This window comes from Hippocampus zosterae, chromosome 11 (assembly GCF_025434085.1).
Source record: "Hippocampus zosterae strain Florida chromosome 11, ASM2543408v3, whole genome shotgun sequence".
In the NCBI taxonomy this organism is placed as follows: Eukaryota; Metazoa; Chordata; class Actinopteri; order Syngnathiformes; family Syngnathidae; genus Hippocampus; species Hippocampus zosterae.
The window spans coordinates 7247042-7258238 of record NC_067461.1 but is presented as its reverse complement, the minus strand read 5'-3'; the positions used below and the strand labels follow the sequence as shown (position 1 = coordinate 7258238).

The 11197-nt window shown below is 39.0% G+C and overlaps 1 protein-coding gene across 3 annotated transcripts; it reads left to right on the top strand.

Annotated features, from left to right (window-relative positions):
• Positions 1–227: 227 nt before the first annotated feature.
• Positions 228–10967, top strand: LOC127610421 (monocarboxylate transporter 12-B-like). 3 transcript variants are annotated; one of them, XM_052080585.1, is made up of 9 exons: positions 228–350; positions 4436–4779; positions 6734–6837; positions 6952–7095; positions 7913–8008; positions 8082–8241; positions 8718–9353; positions 9517–9776; positions 10069–10967. In XM_052080585.1, exons 2-9 carry the CDS (start codon positions 4664–4666, stop codon positions 10251–10253), a joined length of 1701 nt encoding a protein of 566 aa, XP_051936545.1. In that variant the 5' UTR covers positions 228–350; positions 4436–4663; the 3' UTR covers positions 10254–10967. The 3 variants fall into 3 exon arrangements, with proteins under 3 accessions (XP_051936545.1, XP_051936546.1, XP_051936547.1); XM_052080586.1 differs by lacking the exon at positions 228–350 and adding an exon at positions 2408–2428; XM_052080587.1 differs by lacking the exon at positions 228–350 and adding an exon at positions 5250–5373 and having other exon boundaries at positions 4681–4779.
• The last annotated feature ends 230 nt before the right edge of the window (positions 10968–11197 follow it).

Sequence of the window (11197 nt, the reverse complement as noted above, 5' to 3'; positions counted from 1 at the left end):
TTGTTGTTGATTTTAGACATTAATTTCAGTGAGGTAACTTTTTTTAATCTTGATTTGAAATTTATGCTGCAACTTATACGGCAGGAGTCAAAGTTAAGGAAGTCAGATAAAACGCTAAGATAACAACAACACGCACGCACACACACACAGTACATTTAGTGAAGTGTCATGTTGGGAATAATGCAGGGATTCTCCTCCCCCCTCCTCACCGGCGGAAACATGTACGTTGTGTAAAGATATACGTGGTTTGCTCAGCCACTGGTGTTGCAGAACACCTTCACGGTGTCGCAGCAGGCCCAGCTAGACTCCACTCCTCAAACTTTCTGGGGGAAAAATGCCAGGAATTTGATGTAAGTTAAAAATCAGATATTGTTATTTGTTTTTGTATTATTAAGCAAAGTCATTTTTTGAAGTCTCTTTGTTTCTTTTTTTACAATCTTTCCATCATGTGACTTGATTTTTTTCATTTGTATGCGTAATTTCTTTAGAATGAGATTCTTGCAACATTTCAACCAATAAGCTAACACAATGTCTCCATTCAAACTTTTTTTTTCATCTAAATTATGGTATTGTAAAAGTAAAACAATTACAGTAATGCCTGCTTTTTGCTGTGATGTAATAATGTGAGGTGTTACACATTTGCCAGGATTGTTTTCAGCCTACACTAGCATACGTGGACGGAGCAGGGTGCACAACTAGTATAATCATCATGTGATATGTCCTGGTCTTATGCATGTATTCATTGTGCCTGTGAGAAGAGAAATAGATTTTTAATTCTTTTTTAAAACTAAGACAAACACATACTGTATCAACTAGTGAACTATCTCAAGGCACCACTGTATTTGGGACCTAAAGTGTAATCCAGAGAATCTGTGAAAATGTTACACATTACAACCATTATAAATCCATGTTAGTTTATTTATTTTAAACCTTGAGCTGAGTATTTTCTTTAAACATAGGCCGCTCGCTATTTTGCTAATTCGCTAATTTGCTGTCTGTTTATAGCTAAATCTGTATTGGCTTCAGGTTGCTGGCTAGATCTATGTTAGAAGCTAACTTTATCTGTTAGCTAGTTTTTATACTGGTTGCATACACATTCATTCATTCTTTTTTCATTTGTGCATTCTATGTCCTAAAATTTGTTCGCTCCATCCTACCCGGTAGTTTAATGTTTGTAGTGTGTTATCTGTCGACTTAATTGCTGCATATTTGGTAACCATATATTTCTCTGTAGTTTTAGCTTGTTATCTTTTGTCTTTTTTTTTTTGGCATTAACTGTGTTTGGTTATTACCTGGAATTTTGGAAACAAGTCCTATTACTTTTGTGGATACAGCTTAATTAGCTTTAGCTTGCAAGATGTATTTTCAGATGTAGTTTACTAACTAACTAGTGATGAATTGGTAATTAGTTAATTTATTAGCTTCTGTTTGATGGCTCATAATATATGTTAGCCACAAACTTGTTTTATATATTATTTTGAAAAGGTAGTCCCTTTTAGAAATTGCATGTACCTAATTATGTATTGGTTGCATCTTGCTCTCTCGATTTTCGTTCGTCGCTGGCCAGCTACGTGAGTGAAAGCTACTCGGCAGGTTTTCTTTTTAGCGTTAGCTGGCTAGATTGCATTCGTAAATAAGAACATTTTCTTATTAGCTTCAGCATATTGTTTATCTGTTATCTTTAACTTGGTAGCTAGTCTCAGTTTGTGAGTTCTCAATTGAGGGGCTAACACAATAGAACCATTTGAAATGTCCGGTTCACAAGTTTCATCATTCATTCGTTTTCTGTACCACCCAACTGACACTGACTTTGTTTAAGGTGTCAACTAAAGGACACATGAAAAATTCTCAAAGTCCCATGCTTGAAATGGAAAACCAAGCCGGTCAGTCATTTCGGTCAGAAGCGGTCACTTTGAGCAAATTGGTTTTTTTCCAACATCACCTAATGTGGGCAGATCATTGTGTCAGAATGATCATTTGGAGCAATTGGAAGTTTTGCCATTAAAAATGGGTGAGAAAAGGGCCAAAACTGAAAAAAGAACCCCTTGTGTGTTTCGGTGTGGAAAAAAAAAAACACCCTCCTCGCCAGCTGTGCTCTATTTGCATTGCAGCATTTCAGAGGAACTCCCATCACGCATGGTCTCCAAGAACACCCCCCCCCCCACACACACACACACACATGTGACAACTAAAGAGAAAAACAAGCATGTTGGAGAAGGATTTAGTGCTGCGATGAAAGCGCTGGCTACAGCAAAAGGGTCAAAGCTCAGTTTTTTTGTTTTTTTTTTTCCTTCGTCATCTTGTGGCTGTGAAAAGGTTATCCAAGTTGCAAAGTTTACCCCCGTGTTGATTGACAGCAGTGCCAATGACAATAATATATACCTTATGACAGAAGCTAGAGTAAGACGTAGTTAGCGAAATACAGTAGGTGAGAAAAGCTTCCAATTCAAAGCTGAAAAATGAAGCTAGCTAGTATGTGAAATCTAGCTTGGCTACTAATGTAAATCTAGCCAGCTAAGTTTTAGCGATGTGTAAATAAATATGTTACTAAGTCTAAATTAATAGTAAACCATACTGACATTGGGGTTTATCAGAAGCACTTAAAATGGTAATAGATGTGTGCTGACTTCCATAACTAATTCATTGTTGTTGTTGCTCGAGTTATTTTTTTCCCCTCATATTTAGTTTGGATAGATGAATGGGAGTCTTCATTAACAAAACCGAAACCATAAAACAAAGCCAATGCAGAACTTAAAAAAAAAATGCTCATTGTTGTGTGCTTGTCCACGTTTCTGTAACCTTATCTTCCACCTGAGTGTCAGATGTACTCATGAAAGACACAAAGGTTTGTTTTTCAGATTGAAACAGACAGGCGGGTGGCTGTGGGCATTCGTGGAAAGGGTGCCAGACTTCACAGTATTGACACTGTACAGTACCGTGTGTTTGTGCGGATCGGTGACGAATCCCGTGCAGGCTTTGTAGCCGGCAGGTTGTTGCATAAGTGATGTGGTGTGAGTCACAGCGCTTGCCAGAGTGTCTGTACGCATGCCGGGTGATAAGCTAGGAAGCAACCCATTGACCTGTTGTTGGCCTAGCTGTGTGGCGCTTTCAACTGACAAATGCCCATCTTCTCAGTTAGTATCAGCCATGCCAGGGGCAGGACACTTAACTCACTTCCGCAGGTAAAAGTTGACTTATTTTTATTCCACCTTTATCCATGTTACTGCTCAGAATCAGGAAATCTCTGTCATCGTTTGTAAGTTGGTAAAATAGATGAGACACTGGTCCATCTCTGCCGCAGCTCTGCAACGGCAGAAAATTCTCTGGATTTCCTATATAAGACATAACAGAGGCGGACGATCAATTCTATGTCACCTATGTCAAAATTTACACTCATCAAATTACTGCGTCAAAAGTAATCCAAATTGGGTGAAGTAGCGATTCCAAAGGGCTGTAGAGCCAGCACATTGGGGTGAGAATTTGACCATGTGTCTTGTCCAGGGAAAACAAGACAACTAAAGTATTTGTACAACAATGAGATTTATTTCAGCTACAATTGATGGAGGAACACCGTTTACAGATCTGTGATGGAGCGTTGTCTCCCCAAGCAATGGGGTGCGGCCCCTTCTATGCCATTCTTGTTCATCTTGGAAAGCCTGACGTACGAGAAAATTACAAGCTAGCATAGCATAGCAACAAACTTTGCATAGCAACACTTACAGACAGCATGATCGCCCGATACAATGATGCAAGTTAACAATTATAAGATACAAGTTAGCACTGTTAAATCATTCAGTACCAGCCAATTCTGGATCAAGTCTGAAAAGACGTTTAAAAAGTGTCAAATTCCCACAACAATTTTGTCTTTACTCCAATCTGCTTGCTCAAAATAATGAACACAACCTTGGGTAAAAGTAACTCAATCTGCTCTATATCCAGCATTTATTTTCAGTGTTTTAGGCACGAGAAGTGAGTGAAACAGTTTCAGAGCTGTGACTACAGTGGGGGCAAACGCACTGCAAACGACCAAACGCTGCAAGCACAGGATGATGCAAACACAGAAACAACACTGATTCACAAATCACAAAGTGATGGATGGAGCAAGTGTTTCAAAAGATATAAAACAATAATTTTTTGGGGGGTTAAAGTGCGTAAATATAAGTGGGACCTATTTCAAGAGGGTCTGGTCAAAGAGGTCAAACATTTTTTTCTATTTACGCTTGGAATTGTATACTTCATGGACATGTATAAAACCTGAAACGCAAGATTCAAAATTCATTTTATTTGTGTTGCTTTGAGGTGCATTTCACACTAGATGGTAATCCAAATGTTTTTTTTTCTTTGTATATGACATGTCAAAGGGTGATGAATGAACATCTTTGTGAAATGAGGCCATGAAACAACTGGATTGTGCATATGTGTGTCTGTGTGTCAGAGAAAGAGGAAGTGGAGGCGGGACCTAGGAGGTGGAGGAGGCAACAACGGGACTCTCCTTCAGATCCTCTGCAACTTCAGAAAACGTGCCACCCAAAGCAAAAAAATAAATAAAAAGCTTGGCCAATGAAAAGCTTTCTCCCACATCGTGAAGGTGTCCTGAGCATAAAGCCAAGGCGGAGGGGAAGAGGCCGCTTATAACAACTAGCCCCATGTTTGGTCGGTAGCCATGGCTGTCAACGTGCAGAAAAAGCGCCAGGGCCAGGTGACCAAGGAGGGCGGCTGGGGGTGGATGGTCGTCGCGGCCTGTTTCCTCGCAACCATCTGCACACGTGCAGTCACCAGGTGTGCATTTGTGTGTGTGTGTGTGTGTGATTCTCAGTTTATACAGTTGCCGCGACTAATCCGACACAGATCAAGGTTATTATACAAAGTAGTTAACTAGAGTTAAATGACTAAAACTACAATTAAAAATATGTTTGAGTTCACAAAATAAAACAGGAAGGAAAATGTTTTCTAAAAATAGACACTCGGGGAAACTACATCATAAATTGAGAAAATGAAATGAAACTATGTTTAATACAGAACTTTTGGGGTTCATTTAAAATGTATTTATTTCGATATTGCTGTCCATCCGTCGCTAGCAAGGTCAAACGGTTGTCTGAGAATGAGAGTTTACGTTATTTACACGATTCTTAGTGATTTCTTTTTATCTTGAATTCTTGGAACCCACCCCAGCTGCAGTAGGGCGGGAACACCCTGAACCGCTTGCCAGCCAATCGCTAACAACCATTCGTGCTCACACTCACATCTAGGGTCAATTTGGAGTGCCCAATCAACGTGGAAGGAATCCGGAGTACCCGGAGAAAACCCACGCAGGCACATGCAACACCCACACAGGAAGGCCGGAGCTGGAATCGAACCCTACACCTCTGCACTGTGAGGCAAATATGCTAACCAGTAGTGGATCACCATCCCACCCTCAACAAGCGAACACATATTAAAAAAAAAAAAAAAAAAGAATACTAAAACTAAAAGAACAGTCTACAACGAATGACTCCTTCCCTTGGCAGGAGCTCATTCCAGAACAGCTTAAAGTGTGACCAACTTTTTTTTTCTCCCACTAAGACTCAAAATTCCGACTGAGGCATTTCCATGTTGACACGTTCTTTTGAATTGCAAAGTCAGCACATTTGCATCACACAAAGTTATAGATTAAGTCCTACAAAATGATGTCTGTTCAATTTGTTGTTGAGCAATGCTTGCGATGCTTTTTTTTTTCGAGAGGTGTAGTCTTCTCTTAAATCAGAAATAAAGATAAGTGTGAATGAGTGCCAGGTGTCCTTTGATAACGTCCTCCGACTGGTACTTATCAACCAAGATCAGTGGAAGACATGACATTATATAAGCACGCTTATGCAAGACTCAATATGTGACTTCACAGTCCGCATACTTCCTGACCTGACACTTTGCTTCGGATAAATGAAATAAAACAAAATCATAAAATTATCCGACAGCGAACATGATACGAGATGTCAAAATATGATATGTCGTCACTCTCGACAATATCAAATGATGTATTGATATATTATGCTGGTGCATTGAAGCTGGACTGTGAGCCATAATGTTATGACTGGTAAAAATGTGATGATTTGACACTGCTGTATCAATAATGTGCGGTAAGAGTTAACAATACGATATGTATTGCTATTTGATATTGTTGTATCAATACTAGACTGACAGTGATAATGAACATTTGATATAGGACTGTATCAATATTGTATTGTAATCGGCAGCAGTAAATTGTAAAACACATTAAAAATATTCATATTTGATGCCAGCCTTTCAATACTGTATGTTGAGAGATATTGATTTGATACTACTTCACTAATACTATGATGTGCCATCAAAGAGACACAACACACCAAAAGATTGATATGTGATACTGGTGTGTTGATCCTGTACCAACAGATAAAATGATATGCGACTTCAAAATATAGAAGAGATAAAATGATAGATGAAAAATCATGACGAGATCATTCTAACATGTTTGATATTTAATAAAAAGCACTGCTGCTATTCATGTGCTTTTGTTTTCATTGGCCTATGGGAGCGGTTGAGATTGTATCCTATAAAGTCTGCCTAGCGACAAGCTACAAAAGAATCCCAGCAATTAAATTGATTTACATTACTGCTCGACAGTGAGTGTTCATGGACCAGTATTAATAAAAGTTCCTGCGCTTCATGATACCTACTATATTTTTATTATATGATGATGTCCACTGTCCTTTGCGTCCAGATGTGTTTCCATCTTCTTCGTGGAGTTCCAGCTGCACTTTGGGCGGGACTATTCCACCACGGCATGGATCCACAGCCTCATTGATTGCACCACGATGCTCTGTGGTAATGAAACACATCATTTTTTAAAATTGAATATCGATTTATAAATAAAGAAATGAACAAATAAATAAATAAGAGTATTGCCGCCTGCTTAATTCAGACATCATGTCTTTCCAGCACCTCTGGGTGGTTTCCTTAGCAACCGTCTGTCATGCAGAGCCACAATAATGCTAGGAGGCCTCTTGTCCTCGGTGGGTCTGGTGATCAGCTGCTTCGCTTCCAATGTGGAACATCTTTACGTCTCGATGGGTATCCTAACAGGTCCGTATGTCCTTGGGTCCCCGTCGTCATTGGTGTATTGATACAGTACAGTTATCATTAACAATATTGCATACATAATATCAGTATTTTATACTGGTGTATCACTATAAATTATAGATTTGAAATATACAGTATATTTTATACTGGTCTACTGATACCAGACTGACAGTGATAGTGATATTGCACATAAAAACAATAATGTGTTATACTGCACTGTGAGAAATAACGATACAGCATATCTAAATATCGACTTTAATGCTGGTGTGTTGATACACTAACCGCGTTGACAACATGATACGTCCAGAAATGTATATTTACTTTGTATTACTGTAGTATGTCCTTGATTCAATACTGATGGTAATAGCACACATAATATCACTATTTTATGTGACAAATGATACAACATATCTACTTTGTTCATGTATAATTGATACTGGTGTATTGATATGCTACAAATGATCACGATAGGACATCAAAATATGATTTAACGCTCGTGTATTTGTACTGTACTATAAAAGTGAACAGTGTTGATATTTGATATGTATTTGATACTGCACTGTGAGGAGTAATATGATACGTCAAAATATCACTTTTACTGATGTATTGATTGATATTGGATTGTGAGAAATAATGATATCATAAAACAAAACTATCAATCTCAGTTGTGCATAGATAAATGTTGACTAACAGCAGTATAACAAAATATAGATTTTTGATATTGTTGCCTTGTATCGCCATTGTGGTATGAATGATAATGGTACGACACATGGAAAATATGGACATTTGATATTGTTGTATTGACACTGCACTCCTTTAGGTTTTGGCTTTGCTCTGAGCTACACTCCATCCATTGCCATGGTTGGCCAATACTTCAGCAAGAGGAAAGCTTTGGCGTACGGCATCGCCCAGTCTGGTAGGGGCCTTACTTTGTTGTCATCCCTTTCCACCATCCCACTCCGTCTTTATTGTCACATTTTGTCATTCAGGCAGCGGTATCGGGACCTTCATCCTGGCTCCGGTGGTGCAGTTCCTCATCGATCAATACTCGTGGAGGGGGGCCCTGCTAATCCTCGGGGGCTTTGTCTCCAACTTGTGTGTGTGTGGAGCTTTGATGAGGCCGGTGGTGGAGATCGGCCAGAAGCGAAGGTGGGATGATGAGAAATAGCATGATAACTCGTTAGCCTGTGAGTTAATTTTGAATACCTTGAAATGAATCAATAACTCTGAAGCACACATTGTGTGTCGTTACTGAATTGTAGGGATTCATAATATCAAATAAAAATGTTGATATGCGATGCTGAACTTTGGGTGATGATGATATAAAATATCTATATAAAATTTGCATGTGGATACTCAGAAATATCATGATATCATATCTCAAAATGTCTATGTTTGATATGGATAGCCACCGTGCTAATTATATTAGCCCGCTATCTTTAATGATTTATTCTAGGTATGTATTATGAAACATTAATTTGCACCAATTGGTACATAATGCGAGATAAATTGATATTGTGTGTTTTAACAACCACTACCCTCATCTTAATGCCAAGCCAAGATAGCTGTTCCAATTTTAATGTGAGCACCTAATGCTAACTTGTGTGTATGTTTTCCTTACATAGGATGTCTCACGAGTTCAACGATGCCAAAGAAGAAGGCAAAGAAGTCCCAGCAAAGACGCCAGTAATTAGCACCCTCCACTACAATGAAGGACTCCTAATTGCTAACGAAGCTCTGAGAAACTGCCATCTGAAGAACGGAAACCAAGCCGCAGTTAAAAAGCTAGCCCAAGGAAACACGTTAGCCTTTTTGTCCAATGCCCCCAATGCCAGTTTAATGGATCTCAAGCCAGCGGATTGCCTTTTACTTAGTAACACACTTACGGGCGACACGCTTAGGGAGCTAGCCAACACAAAGCTGGTTAGCACCGTGGAAAGTCATAGCTTTTGCAACAAAATGACAGTTACTATGATGGAACCCAAGCATTCTGACCCTTTAGTGAATACTGACACCTCTCGAGGTCGTTGTCGTTGCTTCCAGCCGGGAGAGTACTTTGGATTTCTAGTATCCCCTGACTTCCTCATTCTGTGCCTGTCCTTCCTGTTCTTGGCGTATGGATGTAGTACTCCAGTGGTCTACCTGGTTCCCTTTGCACTCAGTAAGGGAGTTGAGCACAAGCAGGCTGCCTTCATCGTGTCCATATTTGGAATCAGCGGTATCGTGGGTAACTTTACCTTTGGTTGGATCACAGACAGGAAGTAAGTAGTGGCTGTACATCTTGAGATAATAATGTACTTGAAAGGATAATAATAGTACTGAACGCCTAAATACAGTATCGACATTTGATACTGGTGTATTGATTCTGTTTCTATCATGTTGAAACATGATATTTGATACTGCACTCCGTGGTGTCCTTTGCAGTTGTCTGAAGCGGTACCGTATGCTGAGCTATATGCTAGCAGTAGCGGTGGAGGGCCTGAGCTGCCTGTGGCTTCCATTCCTCCACTCCTTCGTCCCGCTGACCATGTTCGCCGTGGTCTACGGCTACTTTGACGGCGCTTATGTGGCACTCCTACCCGTGGTTACTTCGGATGCCGTGGGCTCCGCTTACCTCGCCTCAGCCCTGGGCGTGGTCTATTTCCTGCATGGTGTGCCTTACCTTGTCAGCCCACCCATCGGTGGTGAGACCTTAGAGTTTTTTATTTCAACATTTGTATGAATTAATCTCATGATCGAAGTTGTTGATTGCTTTGTTGTAATTAATCAAATACTATCTAAAAAATATTGATAAAATACACTCATGTAGATTTATTGTTATTATTATCAATTATGTGTTAATTATAACCGGTTAGTTAAGTATCAGGAATTATAAACAATACAATTTAAATACATGAATTATTATTTTATTCTTGAAATGATCTAATTTTAGACGCACATTTTTACTTAAAATGGGATTCGTGTGTTTTTCTTCAGGTTGGCTAGTGGATGTGACCGGAACCTACACGGCAACTTTCTTGGTCAGTGGCGCTTCGTATATTTGCAGCGCTGCCGTTTTGGCCGTGGCCATGTTAGTCCGACGTGCCTGTCGGTCAGGACCCAAGGCGCTCTCCCCCGAACATGTCAAGACCTCCACTGTGTGTCATCAGGACGTCATCTAAGCATTCTGATGTGTAGTTTTGTTCACCAAACACTCTTAAAATCACTTTTTTACTACAACTCTTTTAGATTTTTGTATTCACAACTGTGAAAGATAATCATACCACACATGCAAATATGGATCTATGATAACTCCTGTGTTGATATCGTACTGTGCACTATAAAGCTACAACATCAAAATATGTGAGTGTGGTGTTGATCCTGGACTGTGAGGAATAACGATACGGCAGATCAAATTTATTGTTACCGATATACAGAAATAATGTCACATAAAAATTACAATATTTAATACCTGCTTCGACTACTGCAGGTAATACCGTTACAATACTTGATACTGCACTGATACTGGACTGTGAGCAATAATGATCCAACATTTTCAATATTTGTCAGCCATGTAAAGATACTCTAAGCGATGATGAATCAACGATACAAGGCAACAGAGTACTAAAATGTGTTACTTTTGAATCAATGTCATACTGTGAGTTATAAGGATTCAACATATCAAGGTATGTGATACTGGCGTATTGATACTGTGGATTAATCATGCAAAACATCACATCGGTATTTGGTTTTAATATATTAATACTGTACTGCATTTGTTGTATAAATGGATTCACGTAACTACATGTATGTAGGTAAAAAAAGAATAAAGTATTCATAGCACCAAACGTCCCGCAACTGAATAAACACTGTCCATGGTTTGTGTTCACACTGTCCATGAATTGTGTTACAGTATTATATTTTTCGGATTAAATTAAAAAAAAAAGGAACTATGAATGTTTGCTACAATACTGAACGGGTTTGCCGACCAAATACAGTGAAAAGGATGGATGATTTGGTCCTCATATTGATTATCAGTGAGAATAATTTCAACAAAACAAAAATAATGTTTACTAATGTCATTGATTTTTTAAGAACAAGTTTTATTAATTTTATTTCCCAATCT

Excerpts from the sequence above, each read along its gene's own strand:
- LOC127610421 (XM_052080585.1), top strand. The coding sequence starts at position 4,664 with ATGGCTGTCAACGTGCAGAAAAAGCGCCAGGGCCAGGTGACCAAGGAG. Across the intron at positions 8,009-8,081 it reads GTACGGCATCGCCCAGTCTG|GCAGCGGTATCGGGACCTTC; the intron begins GTAGGGGCCTTA and ends TTTGTCATTCAG. Across the intron at positions 9,354-9,516 it reads GGTTGGATCACAGACAGGAA|TTGTCTGAAGCGGTACCGTA; the intron begins GTAAGTAGTGGC and ends TGTCCTTTGCAG.